The 12693-nt window shown below is 37.8% G+C and overlaps 2 protein-coding genes across 2 annotated transcripts in view; one reads left to right on the plus strand and one right to left on the minus strand.

The window, feature by feature from the left end:
• Positions 1-2819: 2819 nt before the first annotated feature.
• Positions 2820-5734, plus strand: rps10 (ribosomal protein S10). Its single transcript, XM_076276497.1, has 6 exons — positions 2820-2910; positions 3619-3768; positions 4162-4339; positions 4941-5018; positions 5351-5406; positions 5653-5734. Exons 1-6 carry the CDS (start codon positions 2866-2868, stop codon positions 5692-5694), a joined length of 549 nt encoding a protein of 182 aa, XP_076132612.1. The 5' UTR covers positions 2820-2865; the 3' UTR covers positions 5695-5734.
• Positions 5735-6976: 1242 nt separating this feature from the next.
• The window catches only part of LOC143115081 (diphosphoinositol polyphosphate phosphohydrolase 1), a 30737-nt gene continuing 25020 nt past the window's right edge, over positions 6977-12693 (minus strand). Inside the window, exon 5 of the mRNA XM_076276947.1 lies at positions 6977-12660. Coding sequence (XP_076133062.1) covers positions 12488-12660 — 173 coding nt within the window. The 3' untranslated portion in view covers positions 6977-12487. The remainder of the gene's footprint in view (positions 12661-12693) is intronic.

A 12693-nucleotide genomic window follows, 5' to 3' on the forward strand; every position in this document is an offset into this window, starting at 1 on the left:
AAACCCATGTCTTGCATACATCTGTGCATGGTGGTTCTTGAAGCACAGACTCCAGCTGTAGTCCACTCTTTATGAATCTCCCCCACATTTTTGAATGGGTTTTGTTTCGCAATCCTCTCCAAGGTATGGTTATCCCTATTGCTTGTACGCTTTTTCTACCACATCTTTTCCTTTCCTTCGCATTTTTAATTAATTATTAATTAATTTAATTTAATTTTTAATTCGCATTATTAATGTGCTTGGACACAGAGCTCTGTGAACAGCCAGCCTCTTTAGCAATTACCTTTTGGGTTGCGCAAGGTGTCAATGTTGATCTTTCGGACAGTCTTCCCCATGATTGTGTAGCCTATTAGACTGAAAGACCATTTTAAGGCCTTTGCAGGTGTTTTGAGTTAATTAGCTGATTAAAGTGTGGCACCAGGTGTCTTCAATATTGAACCTTTTCACAATATTGTGATTTTCTGATACTGAATTTGGGATTTTCATTAGTTGTCAGTTATAATCATCCAAATTAAAAGAAATAAACACTTGAAATGTGTCTGTGTGGACCTGTGTGGAATAAATGTATACATTATACAAGTTTCACTTTTTGAATGGAATTACTGAAATAAATCAACTTTTTCATGGTATTCGAATTATATGACCAGCACCTGTATATATTGAATTGAAATAACGTCAGGTTTGTTGCTTAATTTCAGTGCTACAATGAGCTACAATCACCACAGCTGTGGATGTTTCCTTTTGCTGTTTTAGGTTACTTTGTTACTTTCTTGTTAGCCTTCCATGATGATTAGAATTTACATCAAAGGATTCTAATAGGCTAACGTTGGTTCCCTACCTGATGCTCACTGACATGGGCGGTAGGCTACATCTTCCGCAGATTATTACTGATCAAATTAGCCATTTTAACCACAATAAAATTGGGCGATTTGTTTTTCAGTCTGTACGTCTGTATGTTTAGCATGACTATAGTAGCCATTGACAGTGAAAGAATAGCAGTAACTAGAAAAGCATTTCCTGAAGGAAATACAGTGCATGAAAATGCAAAAATATGATGAGTTCATATGGTTAAATTATTTGCTTGGTAGATAAGGTTTACTATAGTTGGAATGACTGAACAGTTAAATAGGTTGATAATTGAAATGGTTAAATTATTTAGGCAGATAGTTGACGATAACTAACAGTTGGAATGGCTCCAATGTTTGCTAGTAGTTATGCTAACTATGTTAAAGATAATAATGGTAACCAAGTAACTATGCTAACTAGCATGCTAACAATATTAAAATGTTAACTATGCTAACCATATGACTTAGCTAACCTAGCTAATAATTTTTATTAGTTATGATAACTATGCTAATTAACATGCTAACATGCTAATTATGTTAACCATGTGACTTAGCTAACTTCGCTTATCATTTTTAACAGTAATGCTAACTAGCATGCTAACATGCTAGCATGCTAACATGCTAACCATGTGACTTAGCTAACTTAGCTAATCATTTTTAGCAGTTTTGCTAAAAAATGCTAACTAGCATGCTAACATGCTAGCATGCTAACTATGCTAACCATATGACTTAGCTAACTTAGCTAATCATTTTTAGCAGTTTTGCAAAAAATGCTAACTAGCATGCTAACATGTTAGCATGCTAACTATGCTAACCATGTGACTTAGCTAACTTAGCTAATCGTTTTTAGCAGTTTTGCTAAAAATGCTAACTAACATGCTAACATGCTAGCATGCTAACTATGCTAACCATGTGACTTAGCTAACTTAGCTAATCGTTTTTAACAGTTTTGCTAAAAATGCTAACTAGCATGCTAACATGCTAACTATGCTAACAATGTTACTTAGCTAACTTAGCTAACTAACTACAGTGGGTAGGAGTCATAGTTGATGACAAGTAACAGTTACAATGGCTGAACAGTTGAAAAGTTCAGTAGTTTAAAGGGTTAAATTGTTTAACAGTGAAATATTGTAGTGAGGACTTTTATTTTAAAACAGGTTTTGGCAGAGGAAGCAGTTGAACAGGATGTGTAGTCTTAATAGGGCCAGTTTGTATGCTTAAAGCCTGAGACTGGCAGTTGATGCAGCTGGCCCGAACACCTGCCATAGGATTCTAATTGCTTAACTGCAGTCTTAATAGAGCCATATTGTATGCTTAAAGCATGAGACAGAGTATATAGTTTAAAAGTTAAATGTAGATAGTGTAATGGATGTTGATAGACAGAAAGTTGAATGGATGTTGATAGGCAGATTGTTTAATGGATGTTGATGGATAGTTTAATGGGTGGATGAGTGAATGGTTTGAAGAGGATGAATGGATAGAAAGTTGGAGGAAATGTGTCTTATATCCTTGTAGAATGGAGAGACAGAGAGAGTTGGTCTAGTTCAGTAGAAAGCAGTTGATACAGGTGCAATCAGTTGAACTGATTCTTTGATGGGGCCTAGATGAGCAGCTGGAAGATGATACCAGGTGCAAATCAAGTTAATTAGTCCATTGTGATGTCATCAGCCCATGTTAAGTCTATGGGGAAATTTTGAGTAGTTTTTAATTAATAGTTTAAAAAGTATAAAAGTTACAAAGATGAAAAATACATAGCCCACATGTCCTAAGTAAGACCTACGCAACGCAGTTTGAATGAAGTTTCTACGTTAAACGGTTGAAGCTGCATTAACTGCGTTAGAAGAAGAAAAATAATAAGAATAAGAAGAAGAAGAAGAAGAAGAAGAAGCCTAGGAAGAACAGTACAGTGCATTTTCATGCACTGTAATAAGAAGCCTAGGAAGAACAGTACAGTGCATTTTCATGCACTGTAATAACACCGCTAGGGCACCATTTGGACATATAAGACTGTGGTCTGCGCATGCGCAACCCCTTTTCTGCTCCGGTATCACAACAGAGCGACAAGGTAGGCGAAATGGCGCTAGACAAATCTTGATAAATCTCTAACATCTTATGTCCTATAAGGTTTTTGGTGTTGAATTATCCGACATTTGACTATGTAGAAATAACCAATTCCGTTATTTTCTTGGTGGTAATGGTATGATGAGAAATATTTTATCTTCTACTTCCCCGGCATGATGGCTAATACAAGTGGGCAGAAGGGTCCTTCTCATGCGGGTCCTTTCCCCATTGTAGCGCTTTATGGTTGGGATTTCACGTCGTTATGAACGTCTGAACGTCTTGATTTATGTTGCACAGTTGAGTATAACGCTATCTTGATTGAATTACACTTCGTTGTTCATCAAGAAATAAGCTTTGGAGTAGTAGGAGTAGATATTACCTATTAGCAAACTATGCTAACTTTGGCTAAGCTATGAAGGGTTGCCGGTGTCTTGTTTGCTGGAATGGTTGGCTTTATGATAAAGGTAGAGGTGGAGGTAGGCGAACCTTTTGGAATAGTATCCCTTACATTGGCGATGATGTTCTTGCAAACCGATGTAGCAAAAAACGTTAAGCGGATCGTCTAACGTTAGCTAACTTGCGACCCAACTGGTGGAGAACTTCCGGATCATTGGGGTCATATAGGAGCATGGATTTTTTAGCCTGAGCACCACTTTAAAACTCCTAAAATAATTTCCAGCTGCAAATAATTGGGTAACGTATGTTTTCTCAGATGTTGATGCCCAAGAAGAACCGCATTGCCATTTACGAGCTCCTCTTCAAGGAGGGAGTCATGGTGGCCAAAAAAGATGTTCATCTTGCCAAGCATCCCGAGCTGGCTGACAAAAACGTGCCCAACCTGCACGTAATGAAGGCCATGCAGGTCAGTGAACCATTTCATATTTAGGGATTACTTTCGTTTTTATATTGATGACCGTTAAAGTCATTGAAAGTGATGTATACAGAGGAGACCACTGTAAAACTATGAATGTGTTATCATCCATGCTGTAGTATTGGTGTGCCTTGTCACCCAATAAATGAGCCCGTGATTGGAATGTGTCAGTGTTCCCTACGTGTGTCATCCATGTAAAAAGTGCAAAGATAAGTAAACATAAGATTGCTATGTGTCAGTGTTTCTTGTGTGTCGTCCATGTAAAAGTGCAGACAAGTGAACATAAGATTGCTATCTGTCAGTGGGAGACAGAGACCTCATGAGTTAAACGAAATTCAAAATGGATCAAAGTTGCTTTGCTAACTTTGCTTATGTTCCCCATAGTCCCTCAAGTCCTGTGGGTATGTGAAGGAGCAGTTTGCCTGGCGGCACTTCTACTGGTACCTGACCAATGAGGGCATCCAGTATCTGAGGGACTTCCTGCACCTGCCCCCAGAGATTGTGCCCGCCACCCTCCGCAGGCAGACTCGTCCAGAGACTGCTCGTCCCAGACCCAAAGGAGGTACCTGCAACCTTTGTTGATGATATTTAATCAAAATGTCACTCAAGTTATGTGGTGTTGGGTATTTTTTCCCCCTGATGATTTTGGGTATAGTTCATCTCAGATTTTAACGCTCTACCTGTGACATTGAACATGCTGTTGGATACTTGGTCTACTTAAAGATGGCCACACTGATACTGACTTGTAGGCATCTACTCTTGTTGGCTAGGAAGTAGTATCTCAAGCTTTTGCCATACTGTATATTCAGACTTAAAGAATCCGTAGTAAATTGTGCAGCAGCACAAATTACTATTGGAACCAAAGCAACACAGAATTTTAAGGTACATCAATGACAACTGCCGGGTTGTTTTGCGTATGTGAAAAGGTCTATTCAAAGCGGGTGGTTTTAAGTGATCATGCGTGGATATGTTATGCTAGTATCATCTTCCAACTTCTCTCATTTGAAGTTGTATGTTTACTCAACAGTAGGATGTGGTGTATTTTGATGTGTGGTGGAGGAATTCAGCTTTACTATTAACAGCTGGCTGCTTGCCATGGTGTGTAATTTTAAGCAGTAAAACTAATGTGACTTTTTTTGTTTTTGTTTTTTCTTTCTCCTCAGGTTTGGAGGGTGAGAGGCCTGCTCGTCTGGCACGCGGTGAAGCAGACAGAGACACCTACAGACGTTCTGCAGCACCCCGTAAGTGCACATTTATTACTAGTGAAGGGAACGTGCACCCGTAAGTGCACTTTATTACTAGTAAAGGAAACATGTGTACTGACGCTAGATCCTAAACATGGCTAAATTGGCCACATTTTTAGAAGGCAGTAACAATAAGCTTGATAAAGGCACTTTTTTAATATATATATATATATATATACACTTTAGCTAATTCTGACGTATTTACATTAAGTTACATTTTTATGTTGATTTATGGGCACTGTCCATGTTTAACTAAACCTTAAATAAATAAAAAAATAAAATAAGTGGGCAGATTGTTCCATGTGCTCATTAATGCTTTTGTGTTTCAGCTGGTGCTGACAAGAAGGCTGAGGCCGGTGCTGGTGCAGCCACAGAATTCCAGTTTGTAAGTAATCCGAATTTTTGTTCAGGTTAACCTGTGCTTACATAATGGATTTTCATTTCCACACTTAAAATTGTGTTCAAAATATTTCTATAGAATATGTCTTGTGTTGCTCTGTGATGGCGAAACGGCTGTCTCCACTGACAAAAAACAGAATGTAGGGATTTAGGTAGAAAGAGGGTTATATGGCTAGGAATGTAATTAAGAAGATTTATTCTAAGTGTAATGATTCCTCTTTGTGTTTTACAGAGAGGTGGATTTGGCCGTGGAAGAGGACAGCAGCCTCAATAAACCGCTATGTTTATGTAAAATAAAATCTGTTGGAATTTGACACGTCTCAGTATTTTATTGATAAGTGCATTTGCTTTGTGGCCACACTGGAGCTCCACTACTGCCATCTACTATTGTGTAGGTCAGATGTTGGGTTATGGACTCTTGACTGACCACATCCATTACTTGTAGTTAACAGTATAGTACGAAGATTGTCTTGTTGCTCTCGACTGCTGTGATGTAACACGCCTGGTGTAAATTGGTGTAAACTGTGTGGTGGTCTTGTCCATTTAAAGCAACAACAAAGCACTTTTCCTCTGCCACACCCATGCTTTTTATTGAGCACCGGCTTTGCAATTAACGATGTCCACAGACAAGGTAGAGCATGTTGCATGATTTTATGAAAGTATGATTTATTCCGACATCAGAAGCCAAACTTGTAGTTTCTTATGTGTCATTCCATTAAACTACAGATCCACTACCTGATCTTGCAAACTTGCATAGTGCGGTTATAGCCGATAAGGGTTGTGAAGCGAATGTAGAAGTGCCGTTCACCCTGTTACGAGTTGAACCACTGAAAAGATTTCAGAAACATTTTAAGGTACAAAAAACTCTGGTGTTGCTTTAAATATTGGTGCAGACCAAAGGACAACTTCAATGTTTCCTGTTCTAAAGGCTGGTTTAAATGTGGACCCCAATCCCATAAGGTGTGACTCCTACTTAACACGAAATTAATAAACAGTGACCTAAATCAGGTGTGCTTGGCGCTATTTTGAACTTGGTAAGGGGAGTTCTCAAGAAGCTTGCATTTGAAACCCCATTTTGATAACTTCATTGCAAAACAGTAGCCTCCCTTCTCTCATCAGCTTAAACTGAAGATGCCAGATTCTGACGTACCGACCCTTACATGAAGTTTGAATACAAAGATTACTTTCTTTCCTCTTAATTAGTGAGTCACATTGATACTTGATTCGGTGCCAGACAGGAAATCTATTTCTGTGGGTTTACAATATGCTTGATTTCAGTGTAGACACTTGTTCACTTTTAGGTAGCCTGTGTCCATGTCATCAATGCCTGTAGTGTTCCTCAGAGTGAAAAGTGTGTGATCCAGAACAGGTTACGCTTGATTTCTGTAGTTCAGTGTAGAATCCACATATTCCTGAAGAGATTCAAGGCCCTTGAGTCAAGGGTATCTAATACATGACATGCCAAAGGAATACACATTTCCCTGTGTTACAGAATACTGCTACCAATGGCTCTTTAGCCAATGATTTTGTATAAATATAGAATAAACACAGAAGGCTTGTGAAATACTGTTTCATTTATTTGTTGGCACAACTATTTTACAATCTTTAGTCTTTTCATAACAGTTTGATCTATAGTAATAAAAAGGGATTAAGAGTTTATTTTTTATACATTACATTTTCCAGGTGACAGATTGTTGTTGTAAGGGGACTTCAACGAATTCAGTGAAATAATTAATGGATATGTAAAACCTGTCCCTTTACTCAATCTCTGGCAACAGTAGAGCAACACAAGTGAATCAGGAAAAGAAAATTGCTTTATGACAATCTTGTTTCAGTAAAACACCCCTAGATGGGGTGAGGTACCACGTGATTCAAATGGAGAAAGCCAAAAGTTCCAGACTTGTATTACTTGCGTCATTGAATCAGTTTGTAAAGGGGCCTTTGTCCGTCACCATTAGGGTTGATGGTTCATCTCCCAGTCTCCAGAGCAATGACTACTGTTGAGGATGACGACAAAACTGCAAGTACAACAGGACTTTATTTTTTATTTTTTTATGCGTCGTGTAATTTCCTACATGGTGCTCACAAAGGCAGAAGTGCTATGGCCCTTTTTCACAACAGCCATTTTGACATGAAATAGTAGGGGTAGCACAGGGGTTACAAAACACCTCAGTGAAGTCTCTGTTCAGTTTAAGTGTAGCAGAATCAGAACCTTAATTAATGTCATTAGTTACCTTGGCCTGCCACATATTCCAGGTCATGGCTTCTGTGGAAAAGGTCCATAGGGACAGCTATGTGATCAGTGCGAGACTGAAAACTGCTTTTTTGGATGACCATTTTCATGTAGGTCAACCATGGAGGACACGGTTTAAACAGATTGTACATGTTCAGTCACTATAACTGCCCTGATCGAGAGTACAGTTCCAATTATATTTTTGTTGGTATATATATATATTGACCCAGCAATGTGATGGGAGAAGATGGATTACAACCACAATCATGAGTCTTTTCATATTGACAATCTGCAATGTTAAAACATTTTTACACATAATTTTGACGTGTGTGCTTCAAATGTTTACCATGTGAAATGCTGCCAGTGAAGCCAAGCTTCTTCTTATAATCAACCAATTCACTGAGAAATGTGCTGAATGTTGGATTATGCCCATCAAGTATAACTATACACAAAGACTTATAACAGGTGGAATTACCTCACTGTAATCTGATTGGAGCAACTAAAAGCTTCACGTTTCTAAAGAGATTCAAGGGTACCATTTTACAAAACTCCTTGATTTATCTGAACACTTATGAAACAATGTAATTATTATGGATTTGTGCTCCAAGTTATCAAAACAATTACAGATATGGGACAAAGATTTGAAGTTACCTTAACAAGACCATATTATTATGTACTAGATGAAGTGCTCTACAGATACAATATTCTGCTTAATGGACTCTCTGAAAACATGAGGCTAATCATGAGCATTTGAATGAGTTCATTTTTACTTTACTGTGAACCTGTTAAGGAGAAAGGCCACATGGATTTCAGGAGAAAAAAAAAAACTAGAACAAGCAACTCCATCAGAATCCCACAGGGTGATAATGTGGCAAGATGGATAAGAGTGGAAAGAAACAAATAAGTTGTATGAATAAGTCTGGTTAACCACATTATTGTCTCACATAATTACTATTACTAAACTGCCGAGTCAGTATACATAAAGAGCTTATTGGCACATTTGTATGCTAGCAGTTTACTGCTTTTATTTTGTGGCTTACTCCTTCAAGATACAGTGCACTACCCACTGTATTCCTGTAGATGTCAGTATTTTATTGTGTGCTCTTAATTCAACTAAATATGATGTAACTGGGAATGATTTCAAATTGTCCATGTTACATTTCACAGTGGATTAGATGCATTAATTATCAAAATGTCTATGTTAAAGTAACATCCAATACTTTATATTATATGTTTCAAGGATGGTGAATTAAATAGAAAAAGAACACATAAAACTCAGACCCCTGGAGATCCATCAATGGAATTTGCTTGTCCATGTAGCACAAAATAAGTAACTGAAAAGAATGCAAATGAGTTGGTCACCCTTAAATTCTACCACTTTTGGGGGGGATTTTGTATTTAACTGAGAACAATCATTTGAATCCTTTATTGTGTTTTGTATTTCACTGAGAACAGACACACTATACTGGACTCTACTGGCATGCAGACCAGTAAATTGTGTCTAGACTAATTGAAGGGGGAAACAATTTGCTTTTAGGATAAATTACTTGATGAATGTCTCTTGTCCAGATGTATGAATGACAATGATTACAGTGGTCATAAATCAGCTCACCATCTTTCCCATCTTTTGAAATACCAGACCAACAGTCATGGAGCCAATGTGATATTTGGATTCTCCAAGGTGAAGCAGATAACAGATATCACCAACATCATGATAATGTGGAATCATTTAAGTGAGATAGTAGCTTAGTTATGGGCGGACCTTTTTATGGTGGTTATAGGGAAACATTGCCTCTATCATACTTCCTCTCCAGAGGACCAGTCACACTTTTCTGGTTTTTTTTTTTGCGCCCGTGTATGAAATGTGCTTGAGACCTTCACCGCTTTAAAAATCCTTCCTGACCAGTGAGAAGTAAAACTACAAACAGACATAATGTTTGAATGTTCTCTTCTATACGGTTTTGATTAAATGTTGTGATAAATCCTATGTTGTGAGAAAAAGTTAACCTTTTTTTCTTTTTAGCTAATTTACATATAATGTCCTGGTGAACCACCAGCTGTTTGTGATTACCTTTTAGATACGGCAGCAAGCAGACACTATCTCCTTATTTTTGACTTGGTGCCGGAAGCAGGATCCAATCCATTTTTGGATCAATTCCTCTTTTAAACCAGTACAGTTTACAATTTCCTACAAATATTTCACAAATTAGATTGCTGTGAATATAAGCTGGTACAGCTGCAAGATAGTTCATAACATGGAATATGGGCTCTTGTCTTCAGACATGCAATGGGGATGTGTTTCTCAGTATGGGTAAAGAGAAACTTGGCAGGGAATATGGTGAAACTATTTTGCTCTACTATATGCAGCAAGGACCCTATCCATTAGAATATATAAAGCAGTTATAACTGCATAAGCTGTGACAAATATTTAGTTGGGCAATTATTTTACAAGCTCACATTCTTTTCACTTTTGTCTGACTTCAACAGTCAGGTTGAAATAAAATGTAGATTAAAAACATGAAAACAATATGTAATATGGTAAATTGTGGGAAAAGTTCAAATTCATCAGTTTATGTTTGAGAAGGGTGTCCACATAAGCATTTGATCTATCAAGAAATATAAATTACAAACAAAATACCTAGAAATATTGTTAAGACAAAAATAAGAAAAGTGCCTTCCAAGAGATCAAATTTATCTAGTCAAAAAATAACCAGAGATATCCAGTGTTCGATGGGAGACTACTACAATCACAGTGTAAACATTTGATTTGAATATCAAAATGGCTGAAACCACGTAAAAAGCAAACTGTGTCTATCCCCATCATGTGCTGTGTGAGAACACCAAAACACAGCCGAGTGCTTTCACTGCCCCATTGAGTTGGCTGCCCTCTCACCCGTCCCCTGGCATGAGCACAAGTCACCTCACCAAGCCACACACACACACACAAAGAACAGACACAAACTGACCATCACACACAAATACCATCAAACAAAACATGGATGGACGCACGCACACACACACACACACACTCCAAGTGGTCACGTTATAGTAGACAAGTAAATCTTCATCATCGGCCATAATCATTGTAATACTAATAAAATAAATAAATAATTATGCTACAGATAAGTACATGAGTAAAACAACAGGATGGGTGAGGAACTGGGGGGGTTGGTAATGTTCATGTGAGGACCAAGACTGTGGTGTGTAGGTACAATGTAGAGGCATTGTTTTAGCAAGTGCAGTTGAACATACAGTATGAACAACTACTATGCAACAAACATACCATGCAGGCCCAGCACCACCTAAGTCCTGCCCACACGGAGATAGAAAAAGGACTAAACCAACCAATGGGTCTGAATAACACATAAGGCTCATCGCTATTCATGTACTTTTTTTTGTTGTTGTCGTTGTTTGCTTGTTAGTTGTCATCAAAAAATATTTTTAGAATCTGAAACAGGTTTAAAAGTTTGAAATAATGGCCGGTTGAATATAACTACTTCAGTTCATAAACCTTGACCTTAAAAGACCTCTAAAGGAATTAGACAAAAAAGATGAGCTGGATTAATGGGTTTAAGCCAAAAAATGACTGATGACATAAATGGTCAGGGAAATTGTGTATCTATACTAAATCAAATCATTACTCCTCCTATGCATTATTTTTCAAACATCGAATTTCAACGACCATATATATATATATATAAAATAAAAAAAATAAAAAAACTCAGAACAGTGAGGAGCTTAAGTAATACCACTGTGGACATCTTGTATTTCGGTGCATGGGATCCTGAAACCTTTCAAAGCTAAAGAAGTATTAGTTTAATTTAATGAACAATTATTTTGCACCCTCCTCAATACAAAAGTGTACACTGTGATTGATTAATACTGTAATAGTGACAACTGCAGAGGGACTGACGTGACTTTTTCACCAAAAACAGGGCATGGATCAGATGTTTGTGACTTCGATTTCACAGCAAGAGCCAAGTTTAGAGTCAACAATAAATTTGGAGAGGGTTTAGAACAAAAGGAAAATGACCCTCTACTACTTTCAATTCAACTGTAAATGTCCAATTAGCATCAAATCAGAGCAATTACATGTGCACAATAATCTTATTTTCTCTCCAATCACATACCGCAAATATAAGACTTGCTTTTTTTTATGGTAAGACAATTGAATACCCGTGCTCATGCAACAACAACAAAAAAATAAAAACACTTCCCCAGGAACCCATTCACACAGACATATGAAGAGCATATCTACAGGAGATGACAGAGGAAAAACAATAGAAAAAAAGAAGGGAAAAAAGAACATAAAATGTTTTAAAAGACCCTATAAAAGTATCTTCATAACGCATTAGGCTCATACCACTACTTTATAACAAGACAGTAACACAGAAGTTGCATTCAACAAACCTTGCGTTTGGGAAGAGGTTGGGGAGGGGGGGGGTTAAAGAGAATGAGGGAAGTGGGACATTTCATGCAATTATTCATAAGAAGAAAAAGGGCAAGAAAAAATGTCTTAACATTCCATTTACAAAGTAATAACGTCTTCGTCCAGCATGAAGTCAGTACGTTCACTCTGGCACCAGAAGGCTGGCAAGGCAAACATCTTTTGCTGTTGGTGTTGTACTCAGTGTGTACTTGAAGTTTTTTTTTCATTTTTTTAAGAAACAGAATAGGAAGTAGCACTAGTAGTATGAAGAGTAGGAGAGGAAGGAAGAATAGGAGAGAGCCGAACTGGACTAAATAAGAAAAAAAGAGTAGAGAATTGGAGGCCTCTCCTGAAGTTTTCTTGTTGTTTTGTTGTTTGCTATTGTGCTTGTTGTTGTTGTATTAGTTATCTGATACCCGAGAGGGAGCTCTGATTGATGTTGTAGGTGGCTACGAGGGTTGTCCCATTGCTGGTCAGGCAGTCCTGCTGAAGGGCCTCAAAGTATGAGGCCTGCACAGGCTTGTGGCACTGCAGCACACGTCGGGCGTCGTCTGTTTTGAACCATTCCCTTTTTCTCCCTGTGGACGCAAAACAGCAATGACGCTCACTCA

Source organism: Alosa pseudoharengus, unplaced genomic scaffold (genome assembly GCF_046254945.1).
Source record: "Alosa pseudoharengus isolate Yale_2024_CS ecotype anadromous, Long Island Sound unplaced genomic scaffold, YU_APseudo_1.1 YU_APseudo_1.1_scf_9, whole genome shotgun sequence".
Lineage (NCBI taxonomy): Eukaryota > Metazoa > Chordata > Actinopteri > Clupeiformes > Clupeidae > Alosa > Alosa pseudoharengus.

Coding starts and splice junctions, on each gene's coding strand:
- rps10 (XM_076276497.1), top strand. CDS start 2,866: ATGCGCAACCCCTTTTCTGCTCCGGTATCACAACAGAGCGACAAG. Junction 2,911..3,618: donor TATCACAACAGAGCGACAAG/GTAGGCGAAATG, acceptor ATGTTTTCTCAG/ATGTTGATGCCCAAGAAGAA. Junction 5,407..5,652: donor CAGCCACAGAATTCCAGTTT/GTAAGTAATCCG, acceptor TGTGTTTTACAG/AGAGGTGGATTTGGCCGTGG.